We start from the raw sequence: 24,652 nt of genomic DNA, 5'->3' as shown, positions 1-24,652 counted from the left end.
CAAAGACTGCACTGAGCTTCTCATTGCCAAGGGGGAAACTGAGTTTTGTACTAGCTTCCCCAACCCCAATCCATGCTCAAGCAAAAGGAATGCCTGCAGCACAGCTGTTGAATTTACTGTGCCCAGGGAGAATCTTTCAGAAGAGTTATGTCTATTTTGGCTGATTTTTTATTTACTGGTATCTTTTTTTTTTTTGCAGGGGCGGGGGCTAAACAAAGTGTGTGGGCAGGGATGAAAGATTAGGCAGGTGTAAGTTCATACCATCCAACATTTCTTCAATGAAAATAGGAACATCCTAAATATAATAATAATAATAATAATAATAATAATAATAATAATAATAATACCCCATTCACCTGACTGGGTTGCCCCAGCCACTCTGGGGGGCTTCCAGCATATATAAAAAGATAATAAAACACTAAAAACTTCTCTATATAGGGCTGCCTTCAGATTTCTTCTAAAGGTTGTACTGTATAGCGACTTATCTCCTTGGCTCAGGGGTCGCATAACTCCATATCCTCCAAGTCTTCTCCGATGAAAAAAGGGACAGCCTAAGGAAAAGCGGGACATTCCAGGATCCAATCAGAAACCGGGGTGGCTTCTGTAAATCTGGAACTGTCCCTGGAAAATAGGGACACTTGGAGGGTTTGTAAGTTTTTACCTATTCATGTTTTGTTTCAAGGGGATATTTTGTGCGTGCGTTTTTAAATATGCAGTGATATGCCCCTAGCCCTGAGTCTGGCGTGGGTTTCAAACTGGAATAAATAAGCATATAAAACACACTCCTTGATGGCAAGGGTCTCATCCTGCCTGCAGCCCTTCTCCAGAGCGCCTGTGCTTGGCTGGATGCTGAGAGCCATGGGTCCAGGCCGCGTGGGGCTCAGAGCTGCCTTACCTCGTCCCATTCTTCTTGGAGAAAGTGTTTTTGACGTTGAGGTGCCGGCTGTTGAGCTCAAGGGCCGTAAACCCCCCATTATCCAGAGTGACAGATTCTTCCACATTGGAAATACTTTTTCCTGGGGACAAACGGCGACAGAATGAGCGCAGGCAAAGTTCCTGCCCTGGCTCTGCATGAAGACAGAGAGAGAACCGGCATTTTCAGACAATCATACTTCCTTTTAACAAGGTCTTTGCTATGAAGACAAGACAGTTTGTCACAGGAATTTGCTATGTCTCCCTGATTACTGGAGTACTACCAATGAAGCAATTTTTCATCTATGTTTTCACAAAGAATTTTTACAAAAGGGGTCACCAATATGGTGCCCATGGACACAATGCTGCCTGTTATAGGTTCCAGTGGGCTCCCTGGGGAAGTGCCCCCAGACTCCTCTTGAGCTTTCTTTCTTTCTTTCTTTCTTTCTTTCTTTCTTTCTTTCTTTCTTTCTTTCTTTCTTTCTTTCTTTCTTTCTAAAAAAGCAAATCTCTAGCCCAGGCATCCCCAAACTGCGGCCCTCCAGATGTTTTGGCCTACAACTCCCATGATCCCTAGCTAACAGGACCAGTGGTCAGGGATGATTGGAATTGTAGTCCAAAACATCTGGAGGGCCGAAGTCTGGGGATGCCTGCTCTAGCCCTTCTGGAAAGAAAGTCACAGGGCAAAATGTACAGGTGCCTTTTCTTATTATGGTTAATTATTAAATGTCTATACCACCCTCCATCCAAGGATCACAGAGTGGTTTACAATATAAAAACACAAAAATACATAACATACTAACATAGTCTTAAACCCATAGATTGTTTAACAGCCAAAGTCCTGGGTGAAGAGAAACACTTTTACTTGGTGCCTAAAGATAAGAAGGCACCAGGCGAGCTTCCCTGGGGGAAACATTCCACAAATGGGGGGCCACCACAGAAAAGGCCTGTTCTCGTGTTGATGCTCTCCAGACCTCTTGTAGAGGAGGCACACTAAAAAGAGCCTCAAATGATGATCACAGGGTCTGGGCTCATTTATATGAGGAGAGGCGGTCCTTGGTGTATTGCGGTCCTGAGCCGTTTACGGCTTTAGAGGTCAAAACCAACGCTTTGAATTGGGTCTGGAAAGTGATAGGCAGTTAGTGCAGTTGGGCAATTTCTGTGAAATCTGAGAGGTGGGGCTACGTTTTCCCTGGTACCGAGGATTGCTCCCTGTTGTTGACAGCAACATCTGTGCATCACTCTCTGTGTGATATTTCCATAACCAGGACTGGCAGGACATGGTTGACATCTCACAACAAACATAAGGTTGTCTTTCTAATTTTGCATTATTATTTTCTAATTTAGGCATTTTGTGACCGGGACCCCCAGAATGCTCCCAAAATTCACTAGTCCAAAAAGGTTGGCTATTCCTGACCTACAATGTCACATTTTATTAGGACAACGCCAGTAGTTTGCAATTCCTCCTTTTGTAAGTGTTTTATTTCCCCTGAAGGGGGTTCTGGGGGTCTGATGGTAAGCAAGATTTGTAATCACATACAGGCTTCACCATCAGGCATAGATGCCTGGAGCAAAATTTAAAGCAAACAGCCAGATTAAGTGCTCTCAGCCTTAACAGCTCATCTCACCTGTGTACCCTGAGAACACAAGAGAGGCTTTCAAGTTACACAGCCCCCGAAACTCATTCAAGTTATCTTGAAAGTAAAGCTCCATTGATTTCAGTGGTATTTATTCCCGAGGAAGTATGTTCAGGATTACAGCTCTGCAGCCTGCTCCTGCCAATGTTTACTGAGAAACACCTTTGACTCAGCTCAGTAGCACCAAGGTCTGGCCTGCATGCAACAGAAGGAGATGGGAAAGACTTAACAGCACCCTGAGGTGGCAGAAGGGATTAACGCCCCCTCAGAATGCAGGGCTGCATTCCTGAATATTCCTTTGCATAAACTCCCTGTAGGTAGAAAACTAACACAGGAGGGAATGGGCTGGGCTGTAACTTTTCTCCCTAGTGTGCTCATGTTTTGTTTATTTGCAGGGATCATTTTAAAAGGTATTCACCATCTTTGGTCTGAAGTGCTACTGTCCGCAGTACCACCTAGTTTGATTCTACACCTCATTCTGCCTCTTTTCCTGGTTAAGGGCTTATCCACACCCACATTTCTAAGCACAGGTCCTGGCTTTCCAGGTCTGTGCTCAAGTGTTTTTGTTTTTGTTTAGTTTTATTTGTCCTGGCACTTTCCCCAGGAAAGGCTATGTTTAACTGCTGAATTGGAACAAGTCTGATTGCCATTTGCTCCAATTCAGCAAAAAGTGTGGGGCAAAGGTAAGCTCACCCAGGACAACAGCACAGCTCTATGCCTGTTTGCTCGAAGAAATTTACTTGCACCAAGGAAGGGTGTATTGGTTTGCACAGTTGCATCCCTGCGAGTTGTGAGCTAGACATATTCCAGCTTCTAGTGCTGCACAGAGCGCTCACTGAGAACAGAATCCTTGCTCCACTATCTTCATAGAAGAGGCCACATCATGAGCTATAGGGACAGGATAGCATTTCCAGAAATCTAGCTCTTAAAGAAGAGTGCCAGAATATAGAGAAGAAGCATGAGGAAATATATTCTGGATTTACCAAATGGAAGTCTGACACCCTGACAAAAGCAAGTGGTCTTTGTTGTCATTCTGTAAGGGTGGTTGCTTGGGGGGGGGGGGTTACTCAGTGTATCACACAACATATCTTACACCCAACGTGCAATTTGCTCAGGCTTTAAAATGCAGGATCCAGAACAGAATTCAGTGCTTGTCTTGCCCAAACCAAGGGCATTTCTGTACAACTGGCAACCCATCTAGATGAGCATAGTCCACCTTCCAGGGGCTCAACAACCCATCCACTCCATTCTCATTTTGCAGACCAGGGCAGGCAGCAAAAACAGGAGGTTTATTTAGCCCTGGGCTGACCATCATACATGGCGGGTGACTTGCCTTTGACTTAGGGTCACCTGTTGCTTGGGCATCCTGCATTAAGGCAGGCGGGTTAGCTTTGCATTTATTTACGTACTTGTTATTGATACATTTCAGCTTCATGGAGGGAACTCGAAGGGCATTCCTGGCCCTCCCTTTATCCTCACAACTGCCCTGGGAGATAGGTTAGGTTGAGAGATAGCGACTGGCCCAGTGACCTCCATAGCCGTGGGGATAGGAACCTAGATCTCCCCAGCCCGATGACCCTCTGAGCACATATAGCAATCTCTGAGCACACCAGCAACGCGATTCTCCAATATAGAGCATCCGTTGTGTGCCCTGCAACTCAAAGGCCTTGCTGCCTTTAATGAGCATGCTCTCCTCCCACCCCACCCCTAGGCCAGCCATAAATCTCCTCTGCTACAACAGGCAGCTATTTGATCCCAGACTTCAGCTGCGATGCTGCATTAAGGCTTGGCAGAAAGGTGGAGGACGGAGCTGCCTTTTCATGTGCATCCTCCAGATGGAGAGCACAAGGAAGGAGATGAGAGATTTGTCTATGCACTGTGCATAGGAGCCTGTAATAGCATTAGCTCAGTAAAATGCCATGGCATTCATACATTTCAAATCCCAGGAGAATAAAACCTGATTTACTAACACTTGTTAGAAGTGAATTTATACTGGGGGAAGGTGGGGGATATATAAATCCTTTCTTTGAGCATTGAATTGCTGAGTCTCCGGAAAAGAAAAGATGGCTTTCCTTAGCCAGTCCCTAACACTCCCTCTTCCCATTGCCTTACCCCAAATCTTTTATTAGCTGTGCAGCATCACAGAGCCCACAGTGACTTCCTTCAGCTGCATGCTAGATGTTCCAGGAAACCCCTGGCTCTTAAAATTAATGCATATTTCACAGGTCCATGCAGGTTACTGAAGCATCACACACAACTGGAGCAGCAGCTGGAAAGACTTGGACATTTCAGGAGGAAAACGGGAGGGAAATTGATTTGAGAAGTTCCTGATGCAGGATTCAGGGGCTGAGCAATGCATATTTAAGCACCCCTTGCAAAAGGCCAAGAGGCCAGGTTTCCAGAGAGGAGGAGGGAGACAAGAAGAGGTGACTTTCGCTGGCATTGCAAAGGGTGCTTTAAAAGCCCAAAGGGTAAGGAATTCACGATGGGGAACAAAAGTTACCAAGAGACATGCAATCCCGCAGCAGCTGGGCAACAGTGAGCCTCGCAGACAGGACAACCCAGGCACAAACATACTCTTCCATTGAATGCCCAGAATGGTCAGGCATATATATGGTGATGCAAACAGACATTACCATTTTATCACATGACAAATTCCACATGCACTCACGTGACAGCACATTTCAGTAAGAGCAGAGATTTTTGGAAAGAGCAGAGATCGCAGCGGCGTTGTTCAGAATCACTTTAAGTTTTAGCCATTGTCAGGGCAAGACCCTCCCCTTGTTTTCTCTATGCATTTTGAAATGTTGGTGCCCCTGGTTCTTTTTGGAAAGCACCCAGGTTAGGAAGGGTCTCCTACACATAGGATAACGTGTGCTAGCAAAATGGACAACACCGTTTCAGGCAGCAGGTGGGGGAAAATTTCATCTTTTGAAGCTCTCTTGTTTTAAAAATTCTCTGGCACTAGCAAATCAGCATGGCAAAGGGCTGAGTGAGAACCTTTCTCTCTGATGCGCTAGCTTTCTATCCACGGGAAACTGATTCCAAATTTGTATCCATTATCCGGGTGAGGGTGCTGTGCATTGTCTCCCTGCAGCTTTCTACAGGGAGAAATAATTTATTATGTTGTTATGTTCATTATACAGGCGTACCTTGGTTCTCGAATGGAATACATTTGACTTCTGAAAATGTTCGAAAACCAAGGCGCAGCTTCCGATTGATTGCAGGAGCTTCCTGCACTCAATCGGAAGCCGTGTCGGACGTTCAGCTTCCAAAAAGTGCCTGCAAACTGGAACACTCACTTTTGGGTTTGCAGCGTTTGGGAGCCAAAATGTACGAGTACCAAGATGTTCGAGAACCAAGGTACAACTGTATTGTAGTCTCTGTTTCTACTACATAGTATTCTTTTGAGGTAAGTCATAGGCAGAAGGGCAGGATGCCCTGAATCACTGAGAGGCCATCTCACCTGTGTTGCAGTTCTGGTATTTCTTGGTCTGACCATGCAGGATCAGGGCAAACACCACCATCAGGATTAGAATGATGCTGCAGAGAGCCATCACGAGCAGGAACCACCATTCCTCATAGAAAGGAGATTCTGTATGAGCTGCAAGCAAGGAGAGCGGCGGGGGGAGGGGGGCAGAGACAAACAACCTGTTTAGGAATCAACCTTGGAACAAAATAATCTTAATCGTTTGCCCAGCTTAACTCATCCCACCCAGAATTTCCATTCCTTCCCTTATTGATTTTGCAGGTCAAGATTTCTCCAAAGGTGACGATGGCTCAGGTCAGGCATATCAAAGGCAGATAGCAAAAGTTTCCAATTTTGGAGAAGCCAGAGTTTCCCTTGAAAATGAACCAGGATCTGAAGCCATGACTTTTTATTATTGCTTGTTCCCGCTCCCTGTGCTCCAGTTTCTGTTGCAAAGGCACTTTACACATCTCTTAGGTTCTGCTTTGGGCGACAACAAGCATGAATAATGGGCAGCGCACGGACAGCCACATTTCCTATTTCTCCTGCCACTCAGAAAGATTATCTGCTGCGAATCTGACAAGGACCAGAGCAGCATCCAAGCAGCACTGGCTGAGCTCCGCTGTGGCAATGCAAACCACGGGCAAGACTGAGAACGGGTTTAATTAATCACACTCGGCTTGAGTGGCAGGAGCCTGTAGTGCTCTGTGTCCTTTATTCCTGGCGCTCCCAACAGAAAATGATATTCTCCTCTGTGGCCGATCTGAAGCAGGCATTAGGGCACCTCAAGGAAGTGGATGGTTAAATAGTTCCGCTCAAGCGGAGATCATATAAACATGTTGTTTACTTGCAAGGAGTTGCACCTGTCCCTGGGAGGCAACAGAGCCACCCCAGAGGAAGGAGCTGCAGCACTTTGCAAAGTATGACTTGCGCCTGGAAAGATTGCATCTCCCTATATGAACCTGACCGGGTGCTGAGATTCTCAGGTGAGCACCTTCTCTCAGTCCCATCAGATGCACCATTGATGGTGACACGAGAGAGGGAGAGCCTTTTCTGTGGCTACTTCACGATTCCCTCTCAAGAGAAGTCAGGCTGGCACCTTCTCCCTCACCCTTATAAACTAAGGGGCAGGTGAAGCTGGCCACTGGGCTGCTCTCAGGGCAAACTACTGGTACTAAATTGTGCTTTGGTGTATTTCAACTACAGTTTCTAACCAATATGTTGTATTACTTTGTATCTCATGATGATATTTTAAAATGTTGGAAGCCACCTTGAATCCCAACTTTGGGAGAAATGCGGGGTATAGATGCATTAAATAGTAAATAAATAAAGCGTCCCTTTGAATGGGCTGGAGCCTTTGTCCCCGCCCCACCCCCTGCCCTTGCGGGGTTCTGAAATAGGAGCAGCTCTCCTTCGGGGGGGGGGGGAGGTGGGGTTCAGCTATGCAGGGCCAGAGCAGGGGCAGTGAAGGTAACTACCATGATGGGGGCATTTAGTTTCCACTTTCGATTCTACTTCTGCTCAACTGTGTTTGGGCATCTCACACCAGGAGCAGAGAAAAATGATGGCAAGAGAAATTTCTTATCTTTTCTTTTTTAAGAGAAAAGAAAAAGAGAGTATTGCGAGGCTTGCAGAACTATCCGAATCCCCCCTCAGGAACCAAACTTTTGAACCATGAAAACATTTATTATTATTTAAAAAATAAAAAGGTTTTTCTTCTTCTCCACTTTTGCTGAAGCAGCAGAAGTGATCTGAAAAATGCCTCCCCGAAGCCAGAGAGAGACTTTCAGAAAGCACAGGGAGATCTCTGAATGCTGTGTCTAGTAAGGCTTTTTTTAATCTGCAGGAGGCCACCAGTTGATGCTGCCTGTAGGAAGTTGCGTTTCCCACAAATCTATATTTCCATATCTTTTTCTGGATTCTTTTCTAAGCCTTTGGGTAGGCCATCTCCAGCTTGGAGGCCAAATTTGACCTCCCCACTGTGTCCTACTGTTCAGATGCAACCCGTCTATTGCCCCCTGTTAATCTTTTTTCCAGGAGTTGCATCACAGACAACCAGATCTTACCACACCATATTGTGGGCCCAGCATTACTTGAACCCTGAGCCATGTTCTTTCGTTCAAAGCAGCTGGCCAGGTCTGGCCTTGGGCAGCTGAGCAGTGGCAGGGAAGTTGGGCCAGGGGAGGAAGGCCACATACATTTAAAGCACAATGGTATCACTTTAGACAGCCATGCCCCTCCCCCCGGGAGCTATAGTTTAAGGGTGCTGAGAGTTGTTTGGAGACCCCTCCTTCCCAGTGCCATGGTTCCCAGGGGTTTCACAATCAAACACTCTGGGAACTGCAGCTGTGTGAGGGGACTAATGGTCTCTTAATACATACATACATACATAATTTTATTTGCTCACCCCATGCTCAAGGTGATGTACAACATAAAAAACACATAATCATTAAATCACTCTGGAACTTTAGCTATGTGAGGGGAATAGGGGTCGCCTAATACCTCTCAGCACACTTAACAAACTACAGTTCCCAGGGATACTTTGGTGGAAAATTGCAACTGTTCAAAGTGGTGTGACTGTGGCGTAAGAATAGTTTAATTATAACATCTGTATCCTGCCTTTCCTCTGGGAAACACAAACTGGGTGCATGTCTCCCATGTATCCTGCCCTGTCCTGTTTTAGAAAATTGGGTTTTAATGCTTTTGCATTAATGCCATATTGACCCCTGCTCTCTAAATTGCAAGGTGCTGTCACCATTACACTTTGAAAAGATCCCTGGCTCTGGATGTCGGCTCATGAAATAGAGCCACACAGAATGGGCACGGCTGCATGTTTACATGTGAGAGTGCAAGTTTATGCTGCTGCCTTTATGAGCCCCTTTCCAGATTAAAAAAAGACCCCAGCTGTGCTCCAATCCAAACAGTCACTAGTGGACTAGTGCATTGCAGGGGGCTGGACTATAAGACCCTTTGGGTTCCTGCTAGCTCAGCAGTTCTGTGATTCCATGACCAAATCCTACAATGGGAGGAGTCACTAGTTGTTGACCACCCACAACAACCAGTCTTTGCCCCAGTCCCCAGTGAGGCACTGGCACAGTTCACCCACCTGATACTGCAGTGGAAGGAGCGCTGGGTTCTCCATATCCAAACTCGTTCACAGCCACCACCCGGAATTCATAGCTCACCCCCTGCTTCAGCTTGTCCAGGCCGACTGTGTAAGACGTAGCGCCGCGGGGAATGTCCTTCACAAACAGGTCCCACAACCCTTCGTCTAGAAAAGAAGCAAGGAAAGGGGTTTGGTGAGCATTCCTGGACCTTTCACAGAAACATGGCATGAGTGCTGAGCACCGATGAACTCCACTCTCAGAGTTCATGAAGATAACCTATGTGCAAGGTTAGGAAATCCCATTGTGTGCAGTCGCGCAACTGGCCTTCCAACTCCACACTGAAATATGCCAGCGTCAGGTCTTCCTAAGTGATGAGAGAACACAGCACATGATGTGGAGCCCATCCTTTGCATTTGGCAAGACTCCAGGTTCATTCCTAGGCACCTCCAGCTAGAAGGGTCAGGTTGGAGGAGATGGGGGAAAGCTAGTAGCCATCAATAGCCCTCTCCTCCATGAATTTGCCTAATCCAAGTGGGTGGCCATCACTGCCTCCTGTGGGGTCTACAGTTCAACTATGTGCTTTGTGAACAAGGCCTTTTAAATCTGTCCCGAAACTTCCAACATTCAGCTTCATGGGACGAAAGCATAACTAGTTTATGGAATTCTTGCTTCAAGATAACCTAAGAACAGAAGAAGAACCTGTTCGATCAGCTCAATGGCCCATCTAGTCCAGCATCCTGTTCTCACAGTGGCCAACCATGCGCCTGTGGAAAACCCACAAGCAGGATCCAAGCACAGGAGCACTTCCCACATGGCTTCCAGTCATTGGTATTCCACAAGCAATACTGCCTATGGAGGCAAAGCACAGCCATAACCCCTACTAGCCTTTGATAGCCCCCTCCTCCTCCATGAATCTGTCCAATCCTCTTTTCAAGCCATCCATTTTGATGGCCAATGCTGCCTCCTGTGGCAGAGAGTTCCATAGTTTAACTATGTGCCGCATGAAGGAGGACCTTCTTTTTGCTGTCTTGAATCTTCACCGGATGCCCACAAGTTTTAGTGTTATGAGGGAGAATAACTTTTCTCTACCACTTTCTCCATGTCCTGCATAATTTTATAAGCTTCTATCCCATCACTCCTCACTTGCCTTTTCTCTCAACTAAAAAGTTTCAAAGGCTGCAACCTTTCCTCATAGAGGAGTTGCTTTGTCCCCTTGATCAATTGGGCTGCCCTTTCCCAAACCTGCTTCAATTACTATACAAAAGAGGCATTCAATGCCCACAAAACTGGTTTCTAAGAGCCTAAACAGTGGGATTTTTGTCCATAAAGGAACTGTGTGCAAGACAGGGGGAAATAAGACATTGCCTTTAAAACAAAAACAAAAAACAACAACAATAATTATACAGTGTAATAAGGAAAGCCTAGACTTTTATTTAATGTCAGAGGGCAGATGCACAGCAACAGAGAAGGTAGCTTGCAGTACATAAAAACAAATAAAAGCTTCATTTCATTCAGCACAACATCCGTGTAATAGAAAGGGCTGTCTGTGTTAGTAAATACTGAGAATTTCAATTTGAGGGCTGTCTGGGTGGTGGCTTCCCTCTATAAAGACAAGATCCCATTGGTGGATCCCATTAGTGAAGTGACTGGGAATACCTGCTTTTGCTAAACTAGGGCTTTCTGCCATGGTTACCTGGGTATTACAACAGCCACTTGGTCCATAATGGAGGTGTGTGTGTGTGTGTGTGTGTGTGTGTGTGTGTGTGTGTGTGTGTGTAGAATTCAATTGCCTGGAGAAGATCTACCACTTCTGCTTGCCAGCTGGCCTTTCTCTTGAGCTGGAGCTGCTATTCTTGCAGGTTTCTCTCAAAACCACTTAAATGAGTCGTGTGCACAAGCATTTAGAGTGTCATCCTGCTGAGGTTTCCCTACTTGTAAGAGTTTGGTTCTGTCTTAGGCAGCCTATATACCCACAGGAAGCCTCATGCTGAGTCAGTCCATTGGTCCATCTGGCTCAGCATTGTCTTCACTGACTGGCAGCATCCCCACTATGGTTTGAGACAGGACGTCTCTCCAAGCCCTACCTGGAGTTACTGGGGATTGAAGAGGGGACCTCCTACAAGCTCTACCACTGAGCTATGGCCCTTCCCCAATCATATGATGCTTCCTTCTAGCTCAGTAGCCTGGGCCTCAGACAATGGTGCTTCCCTTCAGCTGGAGATGCCAAGGATGTGCTTTGGGCCGTCTCCTTTTTATACAGAATAGCAGCTCTTCCTCCTTTGAATCACCAGCCTGCCTTATACTGGCAGGCCCATCTCTAGCCCACTGTGTTGTCTAATCTGAATGGGAGCTGCTTCCCAAAGTCTCGGGGAGGGGTCTCTCCTAGCCCAGCTACTCAGCCTTCTTCAACCTTAGGCCCTCCAGATGTTATTGGGCTCTGGCTGCCAAACTGGTGCCAAGCATGTTGCTCTGCTTTCCTTTGGACCACATCAGAGAGGCCGAGAGCGGGGCAGTCTGGGGTCTTGTTGTCTGGCAGCCCAGTATGGAGATACTGCCCAGGCTTGCACCACGGTGAGGTCACTTCGGTTCTGCTAATGCAGCAGTTTGACTTCACTCCATTGCCTCTCGAGACAGATGGATGCCCCAAACACCAGCTTTTCTTTTGAGGCTAAAGGGGAACACTCTAATCACAATGCAATAAGGCTTTCTGTAAGCAAAAGCCACTGCAACAAGCTTCAAAATGTTTGCTTAAAAGTGTCAGAAAACAATGCATTTGGGGGAAAAGGGCCATTTGGTTAATAGGATCTGGAGGTTGGGCTGCAATTTGCATTCCAGAGAGATCCCTTGTGGCCTGCAAGCAATGCACCCCCTTTCCCAAAACTTGATAGGGGAACCCTGGAATGCAAAAACCTGATAAAGGGCTGTTTATGATTAAGCAGGGAGAAAGGACGCTTCCTATGCCTCTCACACAGAGTCCCCAGCCCAGCTGCTCCACCCCAGTTCTTGGGTAATGTACTGTGAGATGCAATGAGAGGAGACCTTGCCATGGACTTTTTGAAACACCCGTCCTTTCCCTAACTTTGCTTAGGCTGTACACACATTTTTGCAAAAGAAGGGGGGAAATGTAAAGACCCTAAAAGGGGAATCTCTTCCTGGTGGGGGCAGGGTAGAAAGAATCCTGTCCTTGTGAATCCCTCGCTGCCTCCTAACCCCATCCAAGTTGCCTACAAAGGGGTGGGGGCAGTGATCAGAGGGAAGGCACATCTTGCGGCCGCCGAGACCACATAACACCGGTCCTGAAAGACCTACATTGGCTCCCAGTATGTTTCCGAGCACAATTCAAAGTGTTGGTGTTGACCTTTAAAGCCCTAAATGGCCTCGGTCCAGTATACCTGAAGGAGCGTCTCCACCCCCATCGTTCTGCCCGGACACTGAGGTCCAGCTCCGAGGGCCTTCTGGCGGTTCCCTCACTACGAGAAGCCAAGTTACAGGGAACCAGGCAGAGGGCCTTCTCGGTAGTGGCACCCACCCTGTGGAATGCCCTCCCACTAGAGGTCAAAGAGAACAACAATTACCAGACCTTTAGAAGGCATCTCAAGGCAGCCCTGTTTAGGGAAGCTTTTAATGTTTGATGGATTTCTGTATTTTAATGTTTGATGGATTTCTGTATTTTAGAATTTCTGTTTTGTTGGAAGCCGCCCAGAGTGGCTGGGGGAACCCGGCCAGATGGGCGGGGTATAAATAATAAATTATTATTATTATTATTAAAACACTTTGAACCTCCTACCAGATTCTGGAGCAGGTGCAGGCATTGCCAGAGAAGGTGATAATGACTCCTACCTGCCCTCACTACAGAAAGGACAAAATAGAGCTGGGAAAAAAATTCAGAAAAGGGCAACCAAGGGGTCAAGGGGATGAAGCAACTCCCGTCTGAGGAAAGCTTCCAGCATTTGGGACTTTTTCATTTATAGAAAAGTGAGCAAGAAGCGACACAAGCGTTGGTGGCATAGTGGTGAGCATAGGTGCCTTCCAAGCAGTTGACCCAGGTTCGATTCCCAGCCAACGTCCCCTGTATGGGATAGCTCCATTGGCAGAGCGTGAGCCTCTTAATCTCAGGGTCATGGGTTTGAGCCCCACGTTGGACAAAAGATTCCTGCATTGCAGGGGGTCGGACTAGATGAGCCTCATGGCCCCTTCCAACTCTACAGTTTCCATGATAGAAGTTTATAAAATGACGCACAACATGGAAGGGTGGATGGAGAAGCATTTTCCTCCCTAACAGTAGAACTTGTGGGCATTCAGGGATGCTGGAGTTTGGAAGATTCAGGAAGAATAAAAAAGTGACTTTTTCACGCAATGCGGATACAGACGACAGAACTCATGCCCCCCAGGATGGCCACCAGCTTGGATGCCTTTAAAAGAGGATTAGACAAATTCCTGGGGGTGGAAGAAGGCTACCCCTGGCTATCGGCCAGGATGGATATGTTCTGCTTCCATGGCAGCGATGCTTCTGAATACAGTGGTACCTCGACATCCGAATGCCTTGACTTCCAAAGGTTTTGACTTCTGAAGTCAGCAAACCCGGAAGTCTTTTCGCCGCACGCGCAATCTGCGCCTGTGCAGAAGCAGCGCGGCGGGGGCGGTGCATGCGCAGAAGCACAAAATCGTGCTTCGTGCATGCGCAAAACGGACACTTCGACAACCGAAGGATTTGACTTACGAAGAGCGCCACAGAACGGACCGCCTTCGTAAGTCAAGGTACCACTGTACCAGTTGCTGGAAACCATAGGAAGGAAGAGAGTGTTTGTGGGTTTCACACTGAGGCATCTGCTTGGCCATGGCGAAAAGAGGGTGCTGGATTAGTTGGACCACCGGCCTGATCCCTCTTCTGTAGTTCTCAGACTCTTTTTCCAATGGCTCAGAAGCACCCCTGCACTGTGTGCTTCTTTAATCCTTCGGAGGGGGTGAGCAGCAGGCACTGCGCGAGCTGCAGGTGTTAGAACAGACGAGGCCCCAACACAAGAGCACGATTTCACGGACAATTAGTCAGGTGCTCTGGGCTGAAGCAAACTGTCAGTCAACCCACAGAGGCTCCTAGACCTGATGGCATGCAGGCCACTAACAGATGCCTGCCACGCCGGAGCAGGAGATGGGGGTGGCTGGAGAGCCCTCCCTTGTACACACACCACCAGCGATTTCCCTGCCCTGCTTTTTGGGGTCAGAGACACTGTGCTGTAAATGTTGCTCCCCCTGCTGCCCCAGAAGGCCCCAACAAGAACCGGGGTTAATTTGTTTTTAAGGAGGATAAGGCTGGGTTTGTGGCACAGACCAGATGCCAAGCGAAGGCTGGCAAACTGTTGATGTGCTGCCAGAGGGTGGGACAAGGCAGGGAAGGTGGGGGGCGGTCGTTGTGGCACAGGGATGAGGCAGAGACTTTGCATTTGACTGGCTCTTGCTGGTTTGCATCCACATTCAAGATGGAGTAAGTGGAAGCAATGAAATAGGGGGATTGTGCCAAGAGGCACTCTTGGTTGCTACTTCACTGGAGCCTCACCAAAGCCAGGGCATTTTTTAAAAGCCAGAACAGGTCATGGTCCTCAACCCGTTGGGTGTAATGGAAGGCTGCTGGCTGGGTTCCTTAGCCACCTCCACAAGGGATCGATACCTCTTGGTCCTGTTGTCACAACCAGCAATACCCTGCATTGCAGGGGTTTGAGTCCCTTTCAACTCTACAGTTCTATGATCCTCTGATATTCCCTTACTTCCGGGTTGGCAGCCAGAGACTGGCACCTTTCACCGCTGGATATTGGCAGTAAAGAATTGCTTGCTGTTCTGATCCTGCACCTTCTAGCTGTTTGAGCAGGTCCAGCAATGTGGTGCAGGAGCAGCTGGTACTTCTCAGGGAGCTGCATTTGGCTCTGCCCTTCTGTACTGCCCCTTCTGCCCCAGTTGCTGATCTTAACTGTAAGGTTTTCTTACTTGGCTGGCTGGTGATCAGTAGCAGGAAAAATTTCTGGTGGAGGCATCAGACCTCAGTTTGAGGTTTTGTTAAAGCACCTTCATCTGTCTGCTTTTGGTCTTTTAAAATATGCTTGCCCAGCCAGACTCTCTGGAGTTGGGTGAGCTCAAACAAACAAATAGGCATAGCTCGAGGGCTTTTTTTATTAAAAAGATAGTATGGCAAAGGACCCCTTTGATAGTGAGAAATGCACTGAATGCCTGTCAGGTGGAAGCAACTGGAGGTAACACCCACAATGGATTTCACTGTGCATTTTCAATTCCCTGGCTGAGAGATACAGCAGCAGTTGGGAGGAGGGGAAAAAAAGAGAGGATGCAACATTTAATGTATAGGGTAATGAGGCCTATAATAGATGACAGCTGAGATGCGAACCCTAAGGTAATGGTAACTTGTTTAAATATTGACAAAGTGCTCACACTTTTCATTTGCCTATTAAAACGCCTTGATTGTGGTTGCACAAACACAGAGGTCCTTCCCCCTCCTGGGGTTTTATACATGAAGAGAGCTGGTCTGGGTCAACCATTTATTTGCCTCCCGCTCAGGGCAACACGTCACTGTCCAGGAGCAAAGATGCAGCAAAGGTGCAACAGAATCTCCAGCGTTAGTTGTAGAGCAATGACTCAGGGAGGGGAACCGTCGCCTCTTCTCCCCGGCTGAGCTCTGAACTCAGAGAGAGAGAGAGAAAAAAACTCTACACAAAAGCGCAGGAGGGGCAAAACTGAGCGAGATGCAGAACGTTTTAATGAAGCCGAAGCGTGTGTGTGAAATAAGCCAGAGATCCAATTATTATCCTCCCCTCTGCCTGGATCGCATTTCACGCTCTCTGCAGATTCCGCCCGAAAGGAAGAATAGGAATCCCAGCACACAAACAGCCTCGTTCGTTTATTATGGCACCATGAACGGGATTAAAATAATCTGGGGCAGAATTAAGAGACTCAGTTGTTAGGCCCAGTGAGGGGCTTTCTCTCTCTCTCTCTCTCTCTATGCACACCCCGCCCCATCTGTTTGCAGATGCAGTGGAGTGGCTCCAGGCTGCACAAAGCTGTGCTAATGTAGCTGAGAACCTCGCTGGAAAGACTCTCTCAACTGTCTCCAAGTGAGCTGATGCACTACATACCAGCAGGTCTGGCACAGAGAATGGATACAGCGTTGAACAATGGATATGACCCAGGAGGGCCAGAGGAAGCTGCCAAGACTTTGCAGATGATGGGAGGCCCAGCCCATGACATGTTGTCGCTTTGGGATGAACAGAAAATTCCTCTTCCTGCTCCTCCATTTCCGTCCACCACCATCCATAGCTGTGCATGGAGAAGTGGGGGGGGGGGCAGCAAGGAGGGCAGGTAAGCGCAGAAGAGGCAGCAGAGGAGGCCAGATCTGCTGCCTGAGGCAACTGCCTCACCTCGCCTCATGCACCCATGGGCTCTGGTCCAGCAGAACCTGCTCCTTTGCAAACCTTGTTGAAATGATCCGCCAATGGCCCATCTAGTCCAGCATCCTGTTCTCACAGTGGCCAACCAGATGCCTCAATGGGAAACCCACAAGCAGGACCTGAGCACAAAAGCCCTCTCCCCTCCTGTGGTTTCTAGCGACTGGCATTCAGAAGCATTGCTGCCTCCCATTGTGGAGGCAGAGCAGAGTCACCAAGGCTGGTAGCCAATGAGAAACCTTTCATCCAGGAGCTTCCTTCTTCCTGGGTTATGTCACCTAAAGACCTGCAAGTCAGGGCTGGCAACTCATGAGAATCTGCCCTGAGCAGGAAGGAATCGTGGCTCCAAGCCAGGAGAGAAGCTATTCCAAATGGTCGCAGCTAAGGTGCCGTCCTCCTAGCAGGAGGCAAGCCAAAGTGAGGGCTTGCCCACCCTGCCAATTGTCATGTGCCAAAAAGCACGGGGCTGAGGGGTTTCCCCCTTGCCCTGCTCCTTTTCCCGGGGAAACTCACTCTTTGGTGCTAATAGGAGCAGACATCAATCTGGAGAAAACCTGAATTTCCGGTTGTTCCGAATGAAGACTAAAGAGCGGCTTTCTCTGAGGGAAAGCAGTGGCACAAGAAGCAGGGTGGGTAAGCCCTAAATCTCATCCCAGAGGACGTGTGGGGTCAAGTGTGAAAGGAGGAATCATCCAGATATCAATGTTTTGGAGCTTGTCAAAATGTGAAAAGATATGACCCCCCCTCCCCAACTTTCCCCCTCCCATCTTCTGTGCCCCCACCCCACCCCACCCCAGACCATGTTTTTTAGGGATCAGATGATCTGCATGCTCTCTTTCTCCATTTCTGTGGCCTACCTGACGGTCTGGTTTCTATGATGTAGCCAGTCGTGGGTCGGCTTCCTGGAACTCCCTCAGTCCAGTACAAAGTGAGTCCAGAGGCTGTTTTGGAAACCAGCACGTGCTGAGGGGAACCCGGAGAGCCTATAGGTAGGGGTGAAATGGAAAGAGCCAAGCATGAGGCAGGGTGAAAGGAACAGCCATTTGTACCATGTGGTCCAGTCACTTTGGAGAGATGAAAAATCAGGAAGCCTCTGGCAAACAGATGCCTCTTTCGAGAAGAGAGTTACCTGGTGCAGCTACACTGTTCTCGACTTTCCCATTAACAGGCTCTGCACCACCCAGGCTGGGTCATGCCATGAGCAGACAGGACAACCCTGTGTTCACGGTCGGTAGCCTTTACAGCTACTGTACAAAGATTTGATTGAAATTATGCGCAGGATAACTGTTGAGGAGCCAAGAGCCAGAAAGCTGGAGAATTTATTTATTAATTTCCCCCCAATTTTCATTGGCAGGGATTCAGAGCCCTACTTAGGTCTGCCATCTTTGTGAGTAGCAGTGCCAGAATATGCAAAAAATAATAAAAATAAGAATAACCCAGTATTAGTGCAAAATATGCAAATTTGCCTAATTTATACAGGTTGTGGAATTCAGGTTTTTTTTTGGGGGGGGGGGAGAATCCAAAAGCCACAGTAGAGTGAGGACGAGTAACACAAGCCGATTTTCAGTTGGGCGTGGTTTGGGGGAAATGACCCGTGCAGTAGGGTCTCTCTCCCCCCCCAACCAGTCTGTGGGCTGAGGCTTCTTATATAGAGACATCTGGACCAGAGGCGTACCCAGGATCAAAACTAGGGTGGGCAAGAGAGGGGAAGAGAGAGGGAAGGAAGGAGGGAGGGAGGGAAGAGAAAGAAGGAAGGGAGGGAGGGAAGGAGGGGTGGGTGGGAGAGAGAGAGAGGGAAGGAGGGAAGGAAGGAAGGAAGGAAGGAAGGAAGGAAGGAAGGAAGGAAGGAAGGAAGGAAGGAAGGAAGGAAGGAAGGAACTCCCGTCCGCCCCCCCCCCTGCAGCTCAGGCTGCTCCTTCCCCCTCCCACGTTCCTGTTGCTGGCTGCAGCCGCGGAGGGGGTGAAAACAGCCCGATTTCCATAACCCGCTGTGACTTTTCCCCTTCAGTTTTTGGAGGGAAAAAGTGCAGGTTATGGTCTGTAAAATACGGTAATTTTATTTTGCTTCTTGGGGGGGGGGAGCTGGTATACGCCCATGATCTGGACATTGTCACTGCCTGTGAAGGAGGAGAATAAACCCTGCCTTGCCACATAACTTTCCCCTGGCTTGAAAATGCCTTTTGAACACCTTCCTTGCTGCTGGGTGCTGCGTTAATGCAACGGGCTCTGCTTGGTCTTCCCCTCCCTTGGCATGTTCCTCGTGTCTCACTTACCCTCTGCTGGCCCAGCTGTGATGTTGGCTTGCAGCTCTGGCCCATAGGTGATGGTCTTGGCTTGTACTCGGAACAAGTAGGTCATGCCCTTGGTCAGGTCTCTGACTTTCAGCCACCGCTGCCAATTCCCATTGATACCCACGGTCACCACTTTGCTCACCCCTGGAACGGAGGGAATAAAAAATAAGACAAGAGTGTTAAACGTATTAACAAGAAAGGAGGAAGGCAGTGGAGCAGTGGAGCTTATCCTGTCTAGATTACCAGTGAAAATTATCTAGCCATTTGCTAAGGAAGTATTTCTTACAATTAGTGGGAATTTAAGGAGCGATAATGGCCAATTTTCAGCACAGATAAGTGTAATTAGACTTTAAGCTTGATAAGTGGGCACCAAGAAGGGGAGGGGGGGAATCTTACAGCGCAATTGGGAAATTACCAAGAGGCTGGAGACTACCTCACTAATTACATTAGGATGGAGGAAAGAGGTGAGTTTAGGGGGTTGTAAGCAGTAGCTCATTCAACCCAGCTTGTCTTCACCCGGGGCCTCTGGGCCAATCATTCTTTCAAATCACTCCTGGGGAAAATAAATTCACCAGGCCAAACCTCTGTTGACCAATGCTTTATCCATGGACAGCAAAGCAACAGGAGTGAAAATCTCCTGACCTTTCAGATTGGATTAATTTATTCATGTTCAATTTAACACACACACCCCAGTGGAAAAGGAAGGTGAATGGAGCCTGGGTAAGTTCCCCCCCCCCCCCCAAAAAAGGATCTTTGTTTGAATTTGCCTGAGAATAATTCAGATGCATAACCCGCTGGCGTAGTTGTGTTAACATTTCCCACAGGTAGGTGCTGTGTTGGAGTCAGGCCTTTCAGTGGGGAATGGGTATAAAGAGATAACACGAAAACACAAGACTGTTTGCAGCCTTGGGGCCTGGCTGGAGCATCTGTTAGGATGAGCATGGAGCCTGTTCTGGCTGCCTCTTTGCTTGGATGAGCATGGAGCCCAGTTCAATGTGTTCACCTTGGTGTTTGGAGCCCTAAATGACTTGGGCCCCAAATACCTGCAGGAGCACCTCCTCCCCTATGTGCCAGTCAGGCTGTTATGACCTGCTGCAGGAGAGTTCTTCTTAGGGTGCTATTGAAGGTGTGGGGGTGATGACTTGAATACAGCCTTCTCTGCAATGACTTCCAAAGCTGTGGAACTCCCTCCCTATAAGGAAGAGTCAGGTCCCCATCTCTTGATAGCTTTAGATGGCCACCTTTTTCCCTTGGTCTTTGATGGCTGAACTACTGTATTATTGTGTGTCCCTTGTGAATACCAACCCAGATTTCATCACTTTAATTCTGTGGTTTTCTGGGATAAGGTGGCTGTAAAAGGATTTAAAAAAAACAAAAAAACATGGAAATGAGCTGTAAAGGTAAAGGGACCCCTGACCATTAGGTCCAGTCGCGGACGACTCTGGGGTTGCAGCACTCATCTCGCTTTATTGGCCGAGGGAGCCAGCGTACAGCTTCTGGGTCATGTGGCCAGCATGGCTAAGCTGCTTCTGGCGAACCAGAGCAGTGCACGGAAACACCGTTTACCTTCCCGCCAGAGCGGTACCTATTTATCTACTTGCACTTTGATGTGCTTTCGAACTGCTAGGTTGGCAGGAGCTGGGACTGAGCAATGGGAGCTCACTCCGTTGCGGGGATTCGAACTGCGGACCTTCTGATTGGCAAGCCCTAGGCTCTGTGGTTTAGACCACAGCGCCACCCGCTGTGCTATTTTCCATGTGCTATTTTCCAATAGTTTTCCAAAAGTGGCTTTTATGTCGTGCAGAAGCCCAAAGGCAATGTAGAAATTAACAGGGAAACATTGGAGAAATGAAATAAACTGCCGTGTGAATGTAGTCTATGTGTGTCCCGTCCACTCTAGTGGGTGGGGAACGGTGGGATGAAGTCCCACTGTGTGCTGCTGTCCCCTCTCCTCTGTGAGCACTTCCCCACCCTCCCTCAGTTCCAGCACCCAGCAAAACATCACCACTCATGTAAAAAAAAACCAAATCAAACTGCCCCCACAATGTGCTTCAGTATGTCCACACTTGGGCAACTTGCATTATCCATGGATCGCGAAAATCTGAAATAAATGGGTGGAAAGAGCAGGTTGCCACTTGGATGAGGACAATGCCATGTGGGTGACACGAAAAATGTGCTCAAGGAGGAAGCACTCAATCCATTCTAAACTGTTGTGTGCACACAGTCTAAGCATCTTTTCTCCTTCTGAAATGTGTCTAGTGTTTTAGATTTTAAGCCTGAGAGCTTAAGGTCTATAGGCTACATTTGTTTTCTGCAGATGCAATAGAGGCTACAAATAAGGTCCTCTTCACCATTGCTATTGCCACTTGGTAGGCTCGACGTCGAGCTCTAACCCGTGTTCAGTCCAATTCTGAATGAGTTTTCCTCCATAGGCACTCTAGCCATCTCAGCGATTGTTTCATCACCATCAGCTCTGGGGAAAACCATGGAGTGGCATAATAGTAGTTTCTTTAAAAAGAAATATTTTTTAACTCTTGAAAAATGCTTTTTTTCATATTACATTTGCCTTTTTGACTGCTGTGTTATATTCAAAGTTTCCCAAAGAGTGTCAAACTCCTTGGACAACGCAATTTAAAATCCGACAGAAGCTGGTTGGATCAAACTTTTCAGAGCGCATTACATCTGCCGTGCTATCATCCATCTCTTTAGTTTATTACTAAGTTATATTAAAGATATTTATCTCAGCTTTTATTGGCTAAATCTAGAGAAAGAAAGAAAAGAAACAAGTCTAGTTCAAATTTTCTTTCTAATTAATATTTTAATTCAGAGACATATTATTGTTCAAATGCCCAAGAGAGGAAAATCACACTGCACATCACCCAATGTCTCTGAAGGGGGTGTTATTTAACTGATCAGAGAAATCTGGAGATGAAGACCTTGCCCCCCACCCCCAAATAATGCACATTTCAAGCTGTTTTAGAGCAAGCTGTGAGAAACAGATGCAGGGCTCTTTGTTGTCATCTAGGACTCAGGTTAAAAGCAACATCCCATAAACATTCAAGAATCCATCAACAGGGACTGCAAGTGAAAGTCACCTGAGCAGAAAAAGCCTCAACAAAAAAGAACTCATGGTGGCCCCCCATTTCTTTGGGGGACTCTGGAAATTGGGGGGGGGATACAGAGAGATACAGAGAGAGATCCAATGAAAAATTAAAGCTGGATCAACTCTTTTGAATGCATGTTTCTCCATCCATGAGGTCATGGCAAACCAGTTAATGGAGATGTACAAAGGGATGGGTGGACATATACTAGATATTGGGAGACCAGACACACAACTGCAATGTGCTTCTCTCTGATCTCTCCTGGGCACTCTTACCTTGCACTGGGGCCAAAGGCTCATAGATCACCCGGTAACCCTGCAGAAGGCCATTGGCTGCAGCTGGTTCCCCCCAGGACACGTTGAGGGTAGAGCAAGTGATTTCTGAGAAAGCCAGGAAGCTGGGGACGCTTGGAGCTGAAAGAGGGATGAACATCAGCAGAAACACTTAGCGGCAGGAAGATCACAGCTCTCCTTCCAGCCTGTGGCATTGCTCATAATCTATGGCTGTGCACACATTACTGGTCATTCTGTTTCTCAGTTTGGATTGAAGCTGGTTTGGGTGTGTGTGGAATAATTTCTTAAGAAATGACAGAATAGATAGAAGATGGAAACGAACTAAACCAGCAGTGGAAGTGCATACATAGCCCATGTCTGTGGCATGTCAGATGGGAATGTGGCCTACGGCAGAATCCTCTTCCTAGTCTAGTCTGCTTCAGTGCCTTTTGCAGCAGTAATTTTGGTTAGCAGATCCTAAAGTACTACCCCTTTTTAAAAAAAAATCCCATTAATCTCACTTGCCAGGCAACTGCTCAGTGCTTGACATCAAAAAGTCTAAAAACCTTGCTCCCTTTCTGTATTTGGAGGCCTCAGAACAGTGGCAGGGAACCAACAGCTCTCCTGAAGTCCTTGGACCACAGCTCCCATCTGCCCTAAACCAACAAAGCCAATAGTCATGAATGATGGGAGTTGTGGTTCATGACAACTGGAGAGCCACAGGTTTCCTCTCTGCTGTCTTAGAAGAAAGAAAGAAAGAAAGAAAGAAAGAAAGAAAGAAAGAAAGAAAGAAAGAAAGAAAGAAAGAAAGAAAGATAAGGGGCCTTATGCAGGCAGAAGCTAAGGCTCCAATACTTTGGCCACCTCATGAGAAAAGTCATTGGAAAAGTCATGTAGGGAAAGATTGAGGGCACTAGGAGAAGGGGACGACAGAGGACGAGATGGTTGGACAGTGTTCTCAAAGCCACCAACATGAGTCTGACCAAACTGTGGGAGGCAGTGGAAGACAGGAGTGCGTGGCATGCTCTGGTCCATGGGGTCACGAAGAGGCGGACACGACTAAATGACTCAACAACAACAACAATGCAGGCAGAGCTGAGCAGGATAAACTTTTGTTGTTGTGGGCTGTAGGTGGGCTTGGTCAGAATTGCTCTAGCACAGTCTGCTACATGATCAGATGTGACGTTTGACATGTGTAGCCTCAATCTGTGCAAAAATTATGAAGGCCACTCGTCCTAAGAGTGGATGTCAGATCAATGTGATCTCAACCCCCCACTGCACGTAGAATGAGTGTCTGGAATTATGTGTGTATAGCTCTAAGGCAGCCTTTGCCAATCTCGTGGCTTCCAGAAGTATAGACCGAGAATTCCCATCGGTCCCAGCCACTGGTGGGCAGCGGCTTGGCAAAGGAAGCTCGAGGAGGCCTCTTATGTCCCATTGCCCATGTGCGCAGGGAAGTAGTCGAGTAAATGCCCTCCAAATGCTCATCTTTGTAATGTCGGAGAGCATTTGGCTTTGAGGACAGGGCAGGAGCCAAACATTCTGGAAAAGGTCTTGGGTAATTGATGCAGGCTTCATCCTTGTGCCTGATTGTTATGACATTCCAAAGATGTATGTCTTTGGCAGCCTTCTATTTAAAACACTGGAGGGGAAACGCAGAGTTGGAGGTCATGCAAGAGAGGTTCCGGCTTCGCCATACTTCGTACATGGCAGTGGCATCCTTACCTGCCTGATGGGTCCTGCCTTGCCCAGGGCTGCTTTTTGGCCCATCGCCCGCTGCGTTGAAAGCAGATATAGAGATCAAGTACTTAGAGTAACTGGTGAGGTTCTTCAGCCGAATGCTTGTCTCCGGGTGGAAAAGAACCTTCACTTTTTCCGTGTCATTCTGACTCCCCTCCTGCCAGTAGTAAACCTAATTGGAAGAGAAAGGGTTACTTAATTTGGATTTTTACCCTGCCTCTCTAAAGTTGCCATCTGTTCCTTTGCTGCCTCTAACTCACCCCCCCCCACGACATGTTATAAAGTATTGATTTTTGAATCTCTTTCTCTCTCTTTGCTGCGTCCATTGGATTTCAGGTAAGGAGCCAATAAAATTCGACATAGTTTGAAGGAAATGGAAAGGTGGAAAGCAGGAGAGAAGTGTCTTCCTTCCTCTCTCACCCAGTAATGATTGGGGTCATCTATTGAAACTGAGCAGCAAGAGTTTCAAGCCAAACAAAAGGCATAACTGATTTATGGAATTCTTGATGCAAGTTAAAGAAAGAACACCAGAAGGGCCCTGCTGGATCCGTCCAATGACCCATCTAGTCCAGCCTCCTGTTCTCACAGTGGCCAACCACATGCTCTCTCCCACCTGTGGTTTCCAGCAACTGGTATTCAGAAGCTTTGCTGCCTCCAACCGTGGAATCACCATTGCTA

General features: G+C 47.6%; 1 protein-coding gene across 4 annotated transcripts in view; it reads right to left on the bottom strand.

The window, feature by feature from the left end:
• Positions 1 to 24,652, bottom strand: part of SDK1 (sidekick cell adhesion molecule 1) — a 584,684-nt gene that overhangs the window by 14,098 nt on the left and 545,934 nt on the right. For 2 of the 4 annotated variants that reach the window (XM_035130977.2, XM_035130979.2), the window contains 7 exons: positions 23,960 to 24,146; positions 22,238 to 22,375; positions 18,844 to 19,005; positions 17,428 to 17,553; positions 9,125 to 9,289; positions 6,016 to 6,153; positions 896 to 1,067 (listed from right to left, as the gene is read on the bottom strand). In XM_035130977.2, coding sequence (XP_034986868.2) covers positions 896 to 1,067; positions 6,016 to 6,153; positions 9,125 to 9,289; positions 17,428 to 17,553; positions 18,844 to 19,005; positions 22,238 to 22,375; positions 23,960 to 24,146 — 1,088 coding nt within the window. The remainder of the gene's footprint in view (positions 1 to 895; positions 1,068 to 6,015; positions 6,154 to 9,124; positions 9,290 to 17,427; positions 17,554 to 18,843; positions 19,006 to 22,237; positions 22,376 to 23,959; positions 24,147 to 24,652) is intronic. The other 2 variants (XM_035130978.2, XM_035130980.2) reach the window with 1 other exon arrangement.

Source organism: Zootoca vivipara, chromosome 14 (assembly GCF_963506605.1).
Source record: "Zootoca vivipara chromosome 14, rZooViv1.1, whole genome shotgun sequence".
In the NCBI taxonomy this organism is placed as follows: Eukaryota; Metazoa; Chordata; class Lepidosauria; order Squamata; family Lacertidae; genus Zootoca; species Zootoca vivipara.
The sequence above is the reverse complement of the archived record's forward strand: the minus strand, read 5'-3'. Positions and strand labels throughout refer to the sequence as shown.